Source organism: Lissotriton vulgaris, chromosome 10, assembly GCF_964263255.1.
Source record: "Lissotriton vulgaris chromosome 10, aLisVul1.2, whole genome shotgun sequence".
Classification (NCBI taxonomy): domain Eukaryota; kingdom Metazoa; phylum Chordata; class Amphibia; order Caudata; family Salamandridae; genus Lissotriton; species Lissotriton vulgaris.
In genome coordinates, this window is record NC_141698.1 from 50789005 (window position 1) to 50806057 (window position 17053).

The 17053-nt window shown below is 47.6% G+C and overlaps 1 protein-coding gene across 1 annotated transcript in view; it reads right to left on the reverse strand.

Moving 5' to 3' along the window:
* The window catches only part of USP11 (ubiquitin specific peptidase 11), a 280476-nt gene that overhangs the window by 20244 nt on the left and 243179 nt on the right, over positions 1 to 17053 (reverse strand). The window contains exons 17-19 of the mRNA XM_086940434.1: positions 16416 to 16528; positions 15743 to 15892; positions 4519 to 4634 (exon numbers count right to left, since the gene is read on the reverse strand). Coding sequence (XP_086796560.1) covers positions 4519 to 4634; positions 15743 to 15892; positions 16416 to 16528 — 379 coding nt within the window. The remainder of the gene's footprint in view (positions 1 to 4518; positions 4635 to 15742; positions 15893 to 16415; positions 16529 to 17053) is intronic.

The following is a 17053-nucleotide window of genomic DNA, read 5'->3' on the forward strand; positions in this document are numbered from 1 at the left end:
TATAACCTTTGTCCAAGAATCAATGAGCAACAGGTCACTGCAGCATAAGCTCAATTAATTCACTGTGAGTTGTCTTGCATGGGTAAAGTCTGGGTAGACATTCATCTTGTTCTTAGAAAAGTGGCTTTCAAAATGGTGTCCCAGTCCTTACAACAATAATACTTTAGCCATACTTTGAGTAGTTTTCTCCAGGTTTAGTTTTGGGTGCTATGGACTAATCTGCACATTCTATTCAGAAGATTTTAGTGAAATGTTTTCATGCAAGATGCAGATACATACTTTTCTAGCTGCTGTAATCTTTATATTTCTCTTCTCGGTAGAAGGATTTTCATAGGGAGGGGAAGAATCTTTGTGGCTTACATGCGGAGACTTTTGTTTGGCCATATCTGCAAAGTGCTCTCTTGGGATAATATTTTGATTTTATGTGAATACCACAATTTTCTTTTGCCTCTTTATCCACTTTGCCCAAATCTCTCTCTCGATCGAATAATTTATCTTGCAAATCCTGTATATTGGAAATTACATTGTCCCAGAAAGTGTGCCCAATTTTGACGGGGCAAAAGTCCACCACCTAGCTCCACAATATTACTGGACCCACATACCACTCTCATAACCCCTTCGATGCTCATGACGAGCTCAGCTCGTCATGAGGCACAGTTGAGCTGTGCTGATGACAAGCTGAGCTCGTCATGAAACCATAGTATTCAAGCAGGTTCAGCACAGGAGGGGAAAACACCTAGCAGCCAAGGTGTTAACAAGGATTAATGCATGTAATCGGTGTACAGGCTATAAATGATCCACACTGGCCAGAAACAACTAAGACCGAGCTTGATATTACATGGCCTTTCACAATAAATTCAGTTCATAATATAGAGGATAATAGAGGTATTAGCGCTTTGGTGAAAGAAAAAGACATTCTTCAAAATCCTACCCTAATGTACTATAATTTTCTCCTAGTGTGCAAGTGTGACTGCCAGCTATGGCAATTAAAACACACAAGGTGATGGACGGAGTGTTGCACACTGGCAAAACATTCACCCCCAGTCACAGATGTGGGTTTAATCCATCGCTATTTTGCTCACCACGCCACCCCAGTCCAGACATTGTCATATGCAAATCAGTCTTGACCCTGTGCCTCATGGGAACAGTCCAGCCCTAACTGCCAAGCCATGTCTTCCCTGGACCGGAATCAAGCATCCTAGGACCGGTTTCTGGCTATCAAGTCAAGTCAAGTCAAAGAATTTATATAGCGCACTACGTACCCGGAGGGTTTCAAGGCGCTTAGGAAGGGGGAGGAGGATTACTTGTCAAATATCCACGTTTTAAGTTGCTTTCTGAATGCTAGGTGGTTCTGGGTAAGGCGAAGGTTAGCGGGGAGTGAGTTCCATGTTTTAGCAGCCAGGTATGAAAAGGATCTGCCTCTCATGGTGGTCTTGTTGAAGCGAGGTACAGTGGCGAGGGCTTGGCTGGAAGAACGTAGTTGGCGGGAGGGGGTGTAGAAGGACAGTCGTGAGTTGAGGCATTCTGGACCGATGTCGTAGAGTGATTTGTGTGCGTGGGTAAGTAGTCGGAAAGTGATCCTCTTATTGACGGGTAGCCAGTGGAGGTCTTTAAGGTGACCAGAGATGTGTTCGTTGCGTGGGATGTCTAATATGAGTCTTGCTGAGGCGTTTTGGATTCGTTGGAGTTTCTTCTGGAGTTTTGCGGTGGTACCTGCGTAGAGGGTGTTTCCGTAGTCGAGTCGGCTCGTGACCAGAGCGTGGGTGACTGTTTTCCTAGTTTCGGTGGGGATCCAGCGAAATGTTTTTCTGAGCATGCGAAGAATGTTGAAGCAGGAGGAGGATACGGCGCTGACTTGTCTGTTCATTGAGAGTGAAGAATCCAGGATGACGCCTAGGTTCCGTGCGTGGTCTGTCGGGATGGGTGCTTTTCCGAGGGCTTCCGGCCACCAGGAGTCGTCCCATGCAGAGGGGGATGTACCTAAGATGAGGACTTCTGTTTTGTCTGAGTTCAGTTTCAGACGGCTTTGTTTCATCCATTCGGCAACTTCTTTCATTCCTTCGTGTAGGTTAGTTTTGGCGGTGCTGGGGTCATTGGTGAGGGAAAGGATCAGTTGAGTGTCATCCGCGTACGAGATGATGTTGAGGTTGTGTTGGCGTGCTATGGCCGCGAGGGGGCTCATGTATACGTTGAAGAGGGTGGGACTGAGTGAGGATCCTTGTGGTACGCCGCAGATGACTTCAGAGGCCTCGGACTTGAATGGTGGAAGGCGGACTCTCTGGGTTCTTCCGGTGAGGAACGAGGTGATCCATTCAAGTGCTTTTCCTTGGATTCCGATGTTATTGAGGCGTTGTAAAAGGGTGCTGTGGCAGACTGTGTCGAATGCTGCAGAGAGGTCGAGGAGGATGAGGGCGACTGTGTCTCCGTTGTCCAGTAGAGTTCGAATGTCGTCCGTTGCTGCGATGAGGGCGGTCTCAGTGCTGTGTTTTGCTCGGAAGCCAGATTGTGAGGGGTCGAGGGATTTGTTGGTTTCGAGGAAGGCGGCGAGCTGGTTGTTGACAGCTTTCTCGATGACTTTGGCCGTGAATGGAAGAAGCGAGATGGGGCGGTAATTTTTGAGTTCGGTGGGGTCCGCTGTGGGTTTTTTCAGAAGGGCGGTGAGTTCAGCGTGTTTCCAGTCTTCCGGGAAGGTGGCGGAGTTGAAGGAGCAGTTGATGACGTCTCGGAGGTGCGGTGCTCTGACGGAGTCTGCTTTGTTGAAGATGTAGTGAGGACATGGGTCTGTGGGGGATCCTGAGTGGATGGAATTCATCAAGCGGATGGTGTCCTCAGTGGAGATTGGGTTCCAGTCGTTAAGGGTGTTCACGGGGGGAAGATGATCAGCAAGTGGTTGGGTGGGTTAGTTTCCGGGTTGGTTGTCAAAGCTGTTGTGGATGTCTGCAATCTTGTTGTGGAAAAATGAGGCTAGGGAGTCGCAGAGGGTTTGAGAGGGGGTGATGTCGTTGGAGTTGGCCGAGGGATTGGAAAATTCCTTGACGATGTTGAAAAGTTCCTTGCTGTTGTGAGCGTTGTCGTCAAGTCGATCCTTGAATGCTGTTTTCTTGGCTTTTCGGATTAGTTGGTGGTGAGTGCGGGTGGCGTTTTTGAAGGCGTCCTTGGTGCTGGTGGTTGGGTCTTTTTTCCAGGCCTTTTCAAGGGAGCGGCAGAGTTTCTTGGACTTCTTGAGATCATCGTTGAACCATGAGGCCTTCTTGCTGCCAGGTTTGTTTTGACGTTTTTTCAGTGGTGCCAAGGTGTCAGCGGTGTTGGATAGCCATAGGGTGAGGTTGGCGGCGGCTTCGTTAGCGTTAGAAGAGAGGGCTGGGGTGTTTAGAAGGAGCGATGCGGTCATCAGCCAGGATACCTTGACTCCAGTGGCATAGTGAGCACGGGACCCACATCTGGGCATACCCTTCCAACATAGGGCGAACAGCAAAACACACAAGGTGATGGACGGAGTGTTGCACATTGGCCAAACATTCACCTCCAGCCACAGGTCTGGGTTTAATCCATCGTCATTTTGCTCACCACGCCACCCCAGTTCAGACATGGACATATGCAAATCAGTCTTGATCCTGTTCCTCATGGGAACAGTCCAGCCCGAACTGCCAAGTCCATCAACTGTTGTTGAGTCCTGTGCTCTCCATGCCACTGGAATCAAGCTATCCTGGCTGATGAAGGCTGAAAGCCCGAAACCGGTCCTGGGATGCTTGTTTCCAGTCCAGGGAGGACATATGGCTGGGTTCAAACTGGAATGGCATGGTGAGCAAAAAAACGATGGATTTAAGCCCAGATCTCTGTACTGAGGTGAATCTATAACACACTGTTCTGCATTCTGTCCATCAACTGTTTTAGCTACGGCAATTGTTCATGTTCTTAAATTTCTCCACCTTCTGATAAAGAAACAGTTCTCATGAATAAACTGTTCTCTCTTTAAATGTTAAGCAGTGGAGCTCTGTGGTCAGATGTATTGAATGCCTTTTCATGACATTTTGTAACATACAACTCTCGCAGCCAGTGTAGAATTAACCAGGCGCACTTCAGTATCCCATCCAGGATTAAAGAATGCGTAACTTTCCAAACCCAATGTACCTTGCAGACTCCGGCAGAACTCTGCTGTGTTTTGCCACCAATGAACCTAAATATTTGCATCTCAGTTGGCCTCTTTGCCACCATACAAAACGTATCTAGTTGTGCTACATTTTAAGTCAAAACATGATGTGAATTCTTACCTTTAACTCAAGCAGGTTGCATGCCTTTAACAATATTGTTTCTTTTGCATTTAACAATATGGCAAAATAGATCCAATCCCATTAAGCTCCACATCAAAAATAATAAAGTACTGGTATAATAGCCTAGATTTGCACAGAACATAGGTGATATTAACACTAACAAGTTAACTTGTACCAAAATTGAAGTGTTCATTGGAATTTACACACTGAACTAAAGGCATATTTAGTGAATGATTGGCATACGTACAATGACCATCCCGAAGGCCTCCGTAGTGGTTTGAAACAGCGATGAGGTCATATTTATATGGAGCGGGATCTGAATTTGTTCTCGGCTTGATGATGAACTCTGAGAAATCCAGGTCTCTGAAAAGAGGAAAGATGGCAAGTAACTACACGAGTAACAGAATTAGATGAAGGGAACATCAGATCTGATGAGTCTTTACAATATACGGCTACTCTACTGAAGCAAACAAGAGCCACAAATGTATCACTGCAACCAGCAATTTTGGACTGCTGTCAGACTGCACTGTTCTCTGCAAAGCTGGCAGAAGCCACCCAGTCAGTGCAAACACAGCACCACCTTGCCTGACTAACACAAATGATATAAATTAGGCTTCCAAGTCCTGGGCTTTCAAAAAGAAACAGCTTGATATCAGCAAACTTGCCCCAAAAAGATAGCCATTTGAGACCTTAAACAGCACAGACACTGGAAAAAAAATACTAGAGAGGCCTGGGAGCGAATATGCCCTTCAAGACAGGGGCATTGCTCTTAAAAAAGTAGGATGGAAATCTTTTCAATTGTGACACAATTGAAAGCATACATGCCCTCTTCATAGTACATCCCCTCTTCATCCATTACCCATAAAAATTAAATTATGGACCAGGGTTGGCAATTAAAGATGTTGGACAGTTCTGAGATGATGTACAGACCATCAACACATTCCTGTTTAATTTGCCAGAGACTTCAGAACAAGGAGGGATGTCAGTAGCTAGAGTCTCTATAGAGACTGTTTTCATGGACCATATAGCACAAAGTTGTTACAAGGCAGAATCACTAGGGAATATTGACAAATACCACTGGTGCCCTAGGTCCGTACATTTTGTTGCCCTCCAAATGGAGGAGCAAATTAATCCCTTTAGACACGTGTTTTTCCAGCGTGAGGAGAGAAAAGCTGGCAAAGCTTACTCTATGTTATGAAGGTACAGTAGGGTAAAACCCTAGATCAACAAGTTACCTATTTTCAGTAAAGCTCTTTCTGGCATATACTCTAATTTAAATCACATTTCTCACCTATGAATATTCCCCAGACGTAAGACTGGATTCAGAACACTTCAAGCAGTACCCCTGGGAGTCGATAGGGTGCGGTGTGCGGTTCCGTGCCAACTTCGTTCAACTCCGAAAGTGACATGCTGAGCTGCACGTAAGTGCCACCCAAGTGCACGGACATTAGATACTTCATAGGCTGTTCACATCAACAGACGTAAAACCCAATAGCAGATCGTTCTTGACTACTTAGCGTCTCTCTAGACTTGTGACCTTTTTGGTGGGAAAGAGTCCAGTTCAGAGAATGGGGAGGCAAGAGAGTCAGTGAGGAATCTGCAGTTCGAGAATCCACCAGAAAAAAAGGGTACTGAAAGGAAGTAAATTGTTCTTCTGATGGATACTTCCTACTGCAGATTCCCCACCTTTTGAAAAGATACCAAAGTATCAGTTCAGACCCAGGTGATGGGTCTGAACTGGATCAACTGAAAAAGTTCTGCAGGACCGGAAATCAAAGTGCCATTCTTGTTGGACTGGCCAGTCCAGAGAGTAGAGCTTTATGAATTGGTCACTTAGCAGCCCGGCAAATGTCCAGATAATGCACTCCATGTGCCAAAGCAGTAGTAGCAGCTTTAGATCTGGTGTAATGAGCTCACAAACCTTCTGTCCATGCTTTTTAGCCTGTGCGTAGCATATTTTAATGCACAGAACGATCCAGCAGGAATTTGCCCTTTTCTGCACTGCTCTGCCATTCTTCGTGGTACAGTAATCACCACTGAAGATCCATTAAAGTCTCCTATGGAATCTGGTCACTGTAGGACCGATTCACTGTGCCCATTGGGATTTCAGATCCCACTGGAGAGCCCACATATGCCATCTAGCATGCTTTATCAGCAGGAGGCCCAGCAGCCTCACGGTCATGCTAAATGAGATCAAGTACAGAGGCTGAATCATCAGGATCATAGCATGTGTCCTGGACTCTATGCTCCTCGCTGGCGGTACGCAGCTCCACTGTATCCAGAATAACTCGGATGAAGGACAGCATCTTCCAAGGAGTCAGGCGTCTTCAGCAGCCAGTTGATGAGGTAGGGGAAGACTGGAACCACAGCACTCCAAAGATGTACTGTTACCACTACCATCACTGTTGTGAACACCCAAGGTGCACTGGTAATTAACACGCAATAATAAATCAATTCTTTTTTACTCAACCACGAACAAGTCTTGGCAAAGTTTGGACACTTTGAAACTTTTCCAAAGAAAACATAGATAAGTGTCACTGAGGTTGGTTAGAAGTACTAGGGGTGACAAACTCTGGCAGGGAGCTAGCCAATGGGACCAGCAAGGCCCTCAATAACAGTTAGCTTCTCAGAACGAAGCTGTCCTTCAGTGGTTTCAGGCACTTTATCCGCGTTGCAATGGATTCCTATGGAGTGGTCCTAATAGTACCAAAAAAAGATGCTGAAGATACTCTCAGAATGCTGTGGATGCGGTGCAACAATTGGGGTCTTCTTGCAGGAATTCCTTGGTCCACGAAGATGGTGAGGGTGTCCTGGTTGCAGTGTCGACGTCTGATTAAGTCCTATCCGCTCTGGCCAAAGTCCAGTCACCCACTATGGAGGTCCCAGGCCAATCCTTTCTGGCTCAATAACTCGTCTTATGAGGGTCTCAGCAACTCTCTGACAGCACCTGCAGGATCAGCGAACTCGGTGTAAATCTGTGCGTTGGGTCTTGTAATCAGTGCTGCATCGTGGCTGTGGTAGCAACTTAAAGAATGTGTGTTACCGACTTGCACCAACAGGATTCTTTAGCTGTTGAGTTCCTGTGCTGCGGGGTGGATCGGGGGCGGGGGGGTGAAAACAGGTTTGGCAACAGGGTTCCCCTCCTCTCTAGTGTACCACATCTGCCCTTCAACGGTGGCTTCCCTATTAAAGCCTGCCTTTTAAGGCTAGCACCTAAGTGGCTTCCTGGCAACACCTCCCTGGCCTGCAATCCCTCATTGTTCTCCTTTCTGAGAGTCGATGGCACACCTCTCCAGGGGGGCAGAGCGCTGTCTTGTAGAACAGGCTCCATGTGGGCCAAGGAATGCACGAGTCTTAATGGCACAAAGTGGCACTTTGCTAAAGCTGCACACTGCAACAAGTAGTTACATTAATCTCGACTTAAGATGCACGTTGGGCTCAATGTAACAAGTTGTATGATGTCTTAAGTGCCTACTTTGGTCCCACCACTCAGGAGTTAGCACAGCTGAGAGGTCAACATGTAACCATGTACTCGCCAATTGGGCAACAGTGTCTTTCCACAGTAAAAACTGTACTTTTGTGCGTCTTACTGCAAAGTACATGTCCTACCTGTGTCATATGTTGCAAACTGCCTTTAGGACTCGGTAGGCCTGTCAGAGGGGTGACTTACACAGATGTACAGAGGAGGAGGTGGCTTTGTCAATGCTTCCAATGGCAAAGTCGAGTTAGTACTGCTGCAAATGCTCTACCAGTCTGCAGTGGCGAACTTGTTTTTCTTGGGAAACTTCCAGGGTGGCACAACCTCTGATGCAAGCCCTGGGTGACCCCTCTAACCTACATGCCCAGGGTACCAAGGTACCATTTAAAATGGACTTAAAGGTAAGTTGGCAATTTACAACTGGGTACAGCCAATTCAAATACCTTTAGCTTCAGGGCACTGGCACGGAGGTCTGGTTAGCAGCCTCAGTGCACTCTGAGTTAAAAAAATACAGCAGCATTGGTCGAAAACCTGGAGGGGGGGGGGGGTGACTATACAAAAAGAGTCACTACCCTACTACAGGTGATAGAACTTTGGTAAGATCTTAGGGTGTGTCCTCATAACCAGTGTATCCTTATTTATGGTCTGTATACTGTGAATGCCTGTAAGTTACTTAACCTTTTAATGATGTGACGGCCACCAACAGACCAGTTACTTACCTTCGGTAGTGCCTTAACTGGTAGAGACATGATCTAGCAGCAGATTCCTTACCTTTGATTTTCATAGGCATCAGACTGGATAAGGAAGATTTTTCTTTGAGCAACACCCCTGCGCGCCGGTAGGTGGCGTCGGTCGAACCTGCGTGACATTGTTTTTTGTTGGCCTTCGGTCTCTGGGCACCTTCCCATTGCTAATCAATGCTAAGGGGCAGGTGCTCTCTTCCCCCAACATGGCTGCCACTGACCCCTGCTACCGCAGTGTGGTCTTGTTAGACGCACTCTAGTAGCCAGGAGCTGGCTGGTACCCCTAAACATTGTAGCAATGCCAGCCTGCCTGCCTGCCCATAGCTAGAGTGAGGGAGCTCCTGGAACCTTCCAGAATAGGGGAGTGGTCACCATCGGCCAACTGCCATTATAAAAGAAAAGGGAGGGAAACTTTCTAGTCAGTTGGGGCATCACTGACCTGGAGGACCCTACACAGGAGATTTAGGCGGTAGGGCCTAGTCAGGAACCTATACCACTGGGGGTGACAGGGTTTAGACACTGCCCACCAAGCTGTGTGAGGAACACTGAATTAGCCCACTGATCTGGCCCGGCAGGAGGGGAACCCAGGGAACATCTGAAGTGACCTGCTGAGGAAAGCCTTCAACTCAAACCCCCCCCCCCTCCTCAGGAAACCAAAGAATCTACTGCACAAGAGTGCAGGAACCATCCAGCCCATGAAGAAACCCTCCTGACTGCCACAGGACTGCTGGGGATCAACCAGGTACAGGGCTGTGTCCACTTTGCGCCTCTCTACTTCAACCTGGGCCCCTGCACTGTCCTGTCTCATGCCCTCTGCTGTCCTGCCTGAACTGTGAAGCGCCGGGACGCTAGAGACATTGGCTGCCCCCAAAGCGCTATATTCCTGAAGCGCCATTGCTGAGAAGCGCTGTGAGTCCAGAGCCCCTTGCTGCCCTGAAGCGCGATGTCCTGAAGTGCTGAGGTGCTAGAGATTATTGTGCCCTGAAGAGCTGTGGCCCCAAGCGCTATCTCTGCTAAGCGCTGGCTCCCGGTATCCTGACGCCGCTGAAGCGCTACTGCTCTTCGAGCGCTCTGCTTCTCACGGCACTACGATAGTCAGCCTGTTGCCGGCGCTGCGCTGTGCTGGGCCTCGGAACCTTGCAATTCCCCCCCTCCCCGTGCTATGCCTGAAGAGCGATAGCGGCCCCACTCACCGCCGCAGCCCTTGCCGCCTCACTGAAGCCCCAAACGCTGGTCGCGGCCGCTTCTGAAGCGATAACCTTATCACCCCCCTCGGCGGCCCCCAGGAGCCAGGAGAGGGCCGCTGCATTGTTGCACTGGGCCGCGCTAGGCCCTACTAGGCCTGAAGCCATCCTGCTATCCTCACGTGACGGGGGAGTCAGAAGTGACTCCGCCCTCGCCGCGCTCTGATTGGCTGCCGGCGCCGCGCCCCCATGGGTCCCCGGGTGCAGCCAGGCCCAGGAAAGTCCGGGACCGATGAAGGAACCAGCGCCAGCGCTCAAAGAGAGCGAGAACCCCCCCATCAGCCTCGGGAGGAGCGGCGGAACTGGGTGGGCCTCCCTGGATAGGCCCCTCTCCCTCCCGAGGCCTGCGGGAATCGTCGCAAGGGCCCGGAGTGGGCCGAAGAGTGAGGTAAACCCCCGGGGAGGAGGGCGGAAGGCCGGTGGAGGCCCAGAGTTCGCCCCTCCCTGGGGAAGACTTAAGACTGGCCCCCGTTGGCCCCTCTGGAGTGCTGGACCGGGGCCAGGGCCTCTAGACACTGTGAGGGCCCTATGGGAAAAAGTTAACCCCTGCCTAGAGTACAGTTAAGTGCCAGTCACGTTAGCCTTTTGCATGGCTTAGTTTGATAAGATGAAATGCTCAACTGTGCTGGATGCCTTGATTATCAGGGCCTCATAAAAGGTTTAGTGAAGGGTAAAGCAGCGTTTATCCTTACCTGCTGCGCTGGTTATTACTGATGTGATGTTCTCCGTGGTTAAAGAGATGATTTTCTTGTATAACATATGTATTGTATTTCATCTAAAATGCTAATAAAAATCTCTTAAACAAAAAAAAGAGATGTTTACCCTGGCCTGAGGAACTGTCGAGCTCTACTCAAAGTGATTACTGAGAGGTTTACTGCTAATTAATGAACCGTTTCACCCCAGCCACATGAAAGGTTAAGTTCTTGTTTAATAACCTGCGGATTTCTGACACAAGGAAATGTGTATTGCTAAGCAATGAAATGCTATTACCTAATGAAATGTTTTGATCCTGTCTAATGCAGTATTATCTAAAAGGCCTACAGCTATTTACTATTTAATATTTATTTATTTATGTATAAGTAATGAAAAACATGCGCTTTTAAGGAAAGGTAATGAGTTATTACTACTGTGATTTTTGACTGCCCTAATCTTGATCTTAGATAAAACTTATTTATTTGAATCAAGCATATTGGTGTGGTCTCAGTCTTTGCATGCATTTATTGTCTCAGTGGATGTGTGTGTTGTGTAGTCACTTAACACCTAAGCTTCGGGTGCCTTCCTGCTCGGGCCAAGCTACACCCAGGGGACCTGGTGAACCAAGTTCCTACAGGCACCATCTTGGTGCCCTGACGTCAGTTACTTATCACGTCTTTCCACGCCAGAGCCATGAAGTGTACTGACATCGGTGTGTTTGTGAATAACTATGGCCCTGAAAGGGATCAGGCTGCCCCTAAAATCCTGTCCGCAGTGCTGGGAGGATAGGTGTGTCCGTAAGGAATCTGCAGCTAGATCATAAGACATTACATAAAGTATGTCACTTGTCCAAGTGAAAGACATCTAGCCGCATATTCCTTACCTTTGAATAATTACCCAAGCAATACCATCCACGGTCGAGGGACTACGGACAAGATTAAACCAGAAGTCTTGCAGGACACGGCAGCCAAAAAGGCTGTCCCTGTGGACTTGACTGTCCAGGCAGTAGAGTTGGGTAAACATGTGCAGGGATGCTCACGTTGATGCAGGACAAATGTTGAGGACTGGAACTCCATGTTGCAAAGCAGTGATAGCAGCCTTAGCTCTGGTAGAATGAGACAATAAGCCTTCAAGAGGTAGCTTTTTGGCCAGAGCATAGCAAATTTGAATGCGCAGGACGACCCCTCGTGAGATAGTCCTCTTCTGCATTGCACCACCTTTCTTTGTTCCAAAATATCCCACCAAGAGTTGGTTGTCGACCCGAAACTCTTTAGTGTGGTCAAGGTTGAACGACAACACCCTTTTTGGATCCAGATGGTGGAGTCGCTCCTCTTCTTTAGAGGGGTGCAGAGGAGCGTAGAAAGTGGGCAAGGTCACAGATTGCCCCACGTGGAATGGTGTTACCACCTTTGGTAAGAAAGAGGCCCTAGTGCGAAGCACTAACTGATCAAGAAAGATGGTATGGTAAGAAGGCTTGGATGACCGAGCCTGCAATTTACTCACTCTCCTGGCAGTGGTAATTGCGACTAAAAAGGCTGTTTTGATAGTAAGCAGACTGAGAGGGCAATTGTGCAGAGGTTCAAATTGAGCGCACATTAGAAAGGTGAAAGCCAAATTAAGGTTCCACTGAAGCATAATACAAGGAGAAGGTGGGAACATATGTGCAAGTCTCTAGATGTAACTATTTACAATAGGAGATTTGAATAAGGACGGTTGGGATGGCAGCCTCAGGAAGGCAGACAGGTATGAAAGGTACCCTTTGAGAGTGCCCAGTACAGATCCCTGCTGGGCAAGGGTCAAATAAACATTAGAATGTGAGAAAGGGAAACTGAAAAAAGATCAATCAACCTTTCTGTACCATATTTTACAGATTTGTGCCACTGGGAGGCGGACTCTGTCTTGGTAGATGGACACATGGTTACCAAAATAACATTCCAAACTTCAGGAGGAAGGTCAAACGCTGTCAACTACCACCACTCAATCTCCACGCAAGAAGGCGTAGAGTTGACAGGTTTGGGTGGAGGACCCTTCCCTGCTGCGACAGAGGATCTCCCCGAAGGGGCAGCATGATCGGAGGATCAATGCTCAGTTGGAGAAGCTGTGGATACCAGACTTTCTGTGCCCATTCCAGAGCAAAAAGACTTGTGCCTGGTTGCTCCTGATCTTCTTGAGCACTCTGGACAGGAGTGATATGGACCGAAAGGTGTACAGGAGGCCTGAGCTCCTATGTATATACATGTGAAAACATATATTTGCAGCCTAACACATTTCCCAACTGGCAAATCTGCCGCAAAATTAATTACATGAATTAGCATACACACAGTAGTACTCTCCCAACCCCTAAGGAAGAAAGAGAGCAGTAAACATTTGCATGCGACAATGCTTTATTGCCATATGAAAACCTGTAATTGCAGGCTTTTGCCAGTAGGCTGCAGTAGAGTATAAAGAAACAAAGAAAGACTGACACCTTGCCTTTAAGGCATTAGAGTAGGGGTACCAGGCCTTTAAGACCCGAAGGCGACCCCCTGCTCCCATGATGCACCACAGGTGGCAGTTGGGTCAGTTCTTTTTTCCGGCTTCTTCTGTGAGGATCCTGGAGCTTGAGCTCTTCAATTTTTGACTGAAATTATTATTTTGACTGAATTTTCTCAGAAAATTCGACATCTTCTTGTTTGTTAAGGTTTCTACTATGGTTTTTTGTGGTATTCCACTAAAATTTCCTGTCAGAATGCCTGCTTTATTCCGGAAATGTCCTTCTTGTGACAGGAAGATGGCACTGGCTGACCCACACTCTGTGTGCATTGTGTGCCTTCCATCTGTACACGACCCTGACCAGTGCCACCACTGTCAGAAGTTCTCTAGACGGACTCTTCGGGACAGAGAATGTATCAGACTTCGTGCCATGTTGGAGAAAGACAAAAGTCATCAGGTGGGTGGCCAGGGAGGCCCCAGGACGTCTTCTTCAAGTAAGCATGGACAAACTGTGACGTTCCGCCTCTCCTGTGCCCAGAAAGAGGAAGGGAGGACGAAGATCACAGTCAAAGTCGCAGTCGAATAGGCCCAGACGCTCTTCTGGATCACCATTGCGACGTCGAGAGTCTCCGCCGCATCCAAGTAAGTCGGTGTTGAGACGCCACACTTCGGGCTCGAAGTCTGTGGCTGCTGGCATGTCCAAGTCTGAGTCGACGTCGAGGCTTCCGTCTACGTTGAAACACACTCCACCACCCTCGAGGGGGTCAGCGTCGAGAGTTATGACGGCTTCCAGATGTCGCCAGCTGGCGTGCCGCCGTTGAGAGGGTCGTCAATATCCTACCATTCGACGTCAAGGAGGTCGATTTCGAGGCAACGTCAGGAAGGGTAGCCGTCAACACGACGTCAAAGAAGGTTGTTGTCAACATGACGCCATGGAGGCTCGCCATCGATCAGACGTCGAGGAAGATCGGCGTTAAGGTCACTGGCTCGCCGCCGATCGCAGTAGAGATCACCACGGCGTGGATGATCGATGTCGAGATCATCAAGGCCTCGCTCGACGCCATTGGTCACACAGACAGCTGTCGCGGTCGCGAGAGCAGGTCACGGTCGTTGTGGAGCCACCTGGGTCCAGGTCATCAGGAGACAGATCTTAATCTCCTGGGCTGAACATCGTGGAGATCTCTCCAGAAGCTTCCCCCAGATCTGCGGACGGATCCCACAGAGTGTCATCTCACCATCCTCAGGGGGCTGTATTGGGCAGTCGCAGTAGTCCGGGCTCCGTTTACTCCCGCACATTCTCACCGTCTGGTCCAAGGACAAGTACTCCGGTCAGACCATCTAAGTCTCCCTCTCGGAGGCCACGACCCTCATCCAGACCAAGATCTCCTGCCAGATCATGCTCTCCAGGGGAGAGCGTGAAGCTCTTCAAGGTCTGTAGAGAAGCTTCTCGAAGAGCTTGCATTGACACTGTGGGACCAGAAATCCATTTGGAGGATGCCTATAAGCTGCCTTCACCTACAGACCCCATCGCCCTACTGGGATGTTCATAGATGATCTCCTATGGGAGGTGATGGCCTTTGTTTCCAGGCTGCATTAGCAACTGCCACTATGTGCTGCATGGCCCTCCACCCACCAGCTACGCACGTCTGCATAACCAAGGTAAAATGTCAATAGAAGACAGCAAGGGGAGAATGTGAACACAGGAAATGAGACATTGTGTGCTACATTTGTGTGCAGCTGAGATGGCACCCTGGGCATGCACGTCCCAGCTCACATACAGATCCTGTTATCACTGTAGTACCAGCAAGTTTTCACTGCCCATGTGCTGTAGAGGACAGTGAGAAACAGTTGTGAACACAAAGCAGAACATGGACTACTATAGTGTGCAAGAGATGGTGGCCTAGCTTGGGGGTTGTCCGTTTAAGCTCTCCCTATCTCACCTTCTATTACTGTGCAATCACCATGAGAGCTTAGGCTGCGCCTTTCTTGCCCTCCTAGGTCTATGTATGTAGCAAAGAAGCTCCTACAATCTAACACCAAGAAGGAGGACTCAAGTAGCCTGCACAAAGTATACCACACCACTAAAGGTCCAATTAAGAAGAACCTGAAGATCTTGAAAAATTACCTAATCTGTTTGGACTTCTGAACTGTTACACATTTCAGTCCAGGCTGTTCAAATTGCATTGTTTGTCCCCTCAGCTGACTTGTTCATATTATTGTACCACATGCTCAACCCTTTTGTCTCCTCCCGATGCTTTAGTATTGGTACTGTTTGTGCACTAAAGCCTATGTAAACCCGCCTTGTCAACCCACCTACCCGTGAACCTCTAATCTACATACTTGTAATTGACGTGGTTATGAGCAAGCTTTTAAGAGTGTGAGCTATTCATTTCCTTGTGTTACTTTGCATTGGTACATTTGCCACCCAGGTCATCAATCTTACCTTGAGTGAGTCTGTGTGCTGCGTCCCCAGTGTAACTTGCCCATCCTTGACCAAAGTCAATTCTTATCCCACCCCATCTTCCTATCAAAACATACCCAATTACCCCATACCAAAATTTGCCTTGCTGAGCTGGAAAATATCCTTAAATCCTTCCCTTACAGTCACAAATGTGCCTTCTATGGAACCTCTGTAAACTGTGACCACTGAATTGGTCATACATCTTAGAACCATGCCCAGAAACTGCACAGACTGATGTATTCCAGATATGTCTAGCAGTTTACATTTCTTTCCAGATTCCTTTCTGATGATTTGTCTTATATGCCTCTCTGCAAAATTGACTCTGCTGATTTGCAATCTTAAATGTTAATACAGTATTCTCAATATTCTCAGCCACTTACCGAATAGGAAACTCCACAAGGGTGTCAAGTTTTTCTCGAGAGAACTTGGTGTAGGCAAATCGTTTTAGGTGGATGATGAGAACTTCCGGTAATGACCACAAGTCAAGCTTTTTGGTAGCCAACTGATGTTTCTTACAGGTCGGACAGTACCTATGTGAGGTCAGATAAGTTAGGGTAATTATAGGATGATGCAATTGAAAAGTGCATACAGCTATCCTCAGATTAAAATGTAAATGGATCATGGGAAAGGGACAGAAAGAATGAAAACAAGAACTGCTGTAGACTAAAGCAAGAAAATTGCTGAAGAGAAATTAAGACCATAGTACTTGACATTCAGATCAGAAAAAATGAAAATGAAGCTTATGAAGGATCACATGCAGATTAAAGGGAATGGGTAAAGCATAATAAAATGATCAGAGGAAACTAGAACAAGGGAAGGGAAATTCCTAAATATGCAAGAAGTAGAGTATTAGGACAGTGCTACTGGAAACAAAGATAGTGTTCCAAGTATGGCAAATGTTGCATTACATAAACCACTTAATAATACACAGTAGGAACAGAAACATACAAGAGGAAAATATGATAGGATGGAAGACGCGAAGGGAACATCGAAGAAACTAGAAATTAAGGCATCTCAGTATAAATGGAGATGTGTTTTCAAGTCAATAATTACCATGGATTCTCTTCTTCCAGGGTCTCGACCGTGGTGAAGAGGTCTATGCACTCCTTCAATTTCACAGGATGCTTCCTTACCATGTACCCCATACAGTCGTGTTTAATGTACCGCTGCAAAAAGAGTGCAAGAGAAGGTTTGCTGAGGAAAAAGGATTGCAAGACTAAACCTGAGGGACAAGTTACTTACCTGAGGTAATGCCTTATCTGGTAGAGATTCTACCAAGCAACAGGTTCCTTACCTTAGAATTATCCTTAGGCATCAGACTGGATCTGGAAATTTTTCATGAGTAGTAACCCTGCACACCGGTAGTTGGCAATCAGCTCTGAGTGGCGTAGTCAGAAGTGACCTCCGTGGTGCCTATGTAGGCACCACCTCAGTGCACTGACGTAAGTTACTTTTCGTGACTTTACACACCAGGAACACAGAGCCACAAAGAACAAGTGTGTTAAGTTAGAGTCCTGAAAGGTGAAAACTCTGACGGTAGAAATCCATCCGCAGTGCAGGTAGGATGGGTGGGTCAGTAAGGACTCTTCATCTAGATAGTCTCTACCAGATAGGGCTTTACCAAAGGTAAGCAATTTGTCCATCTGATAGAGACTTCTAGACGCAGATTCCTTACCTTAGAATAGATACCC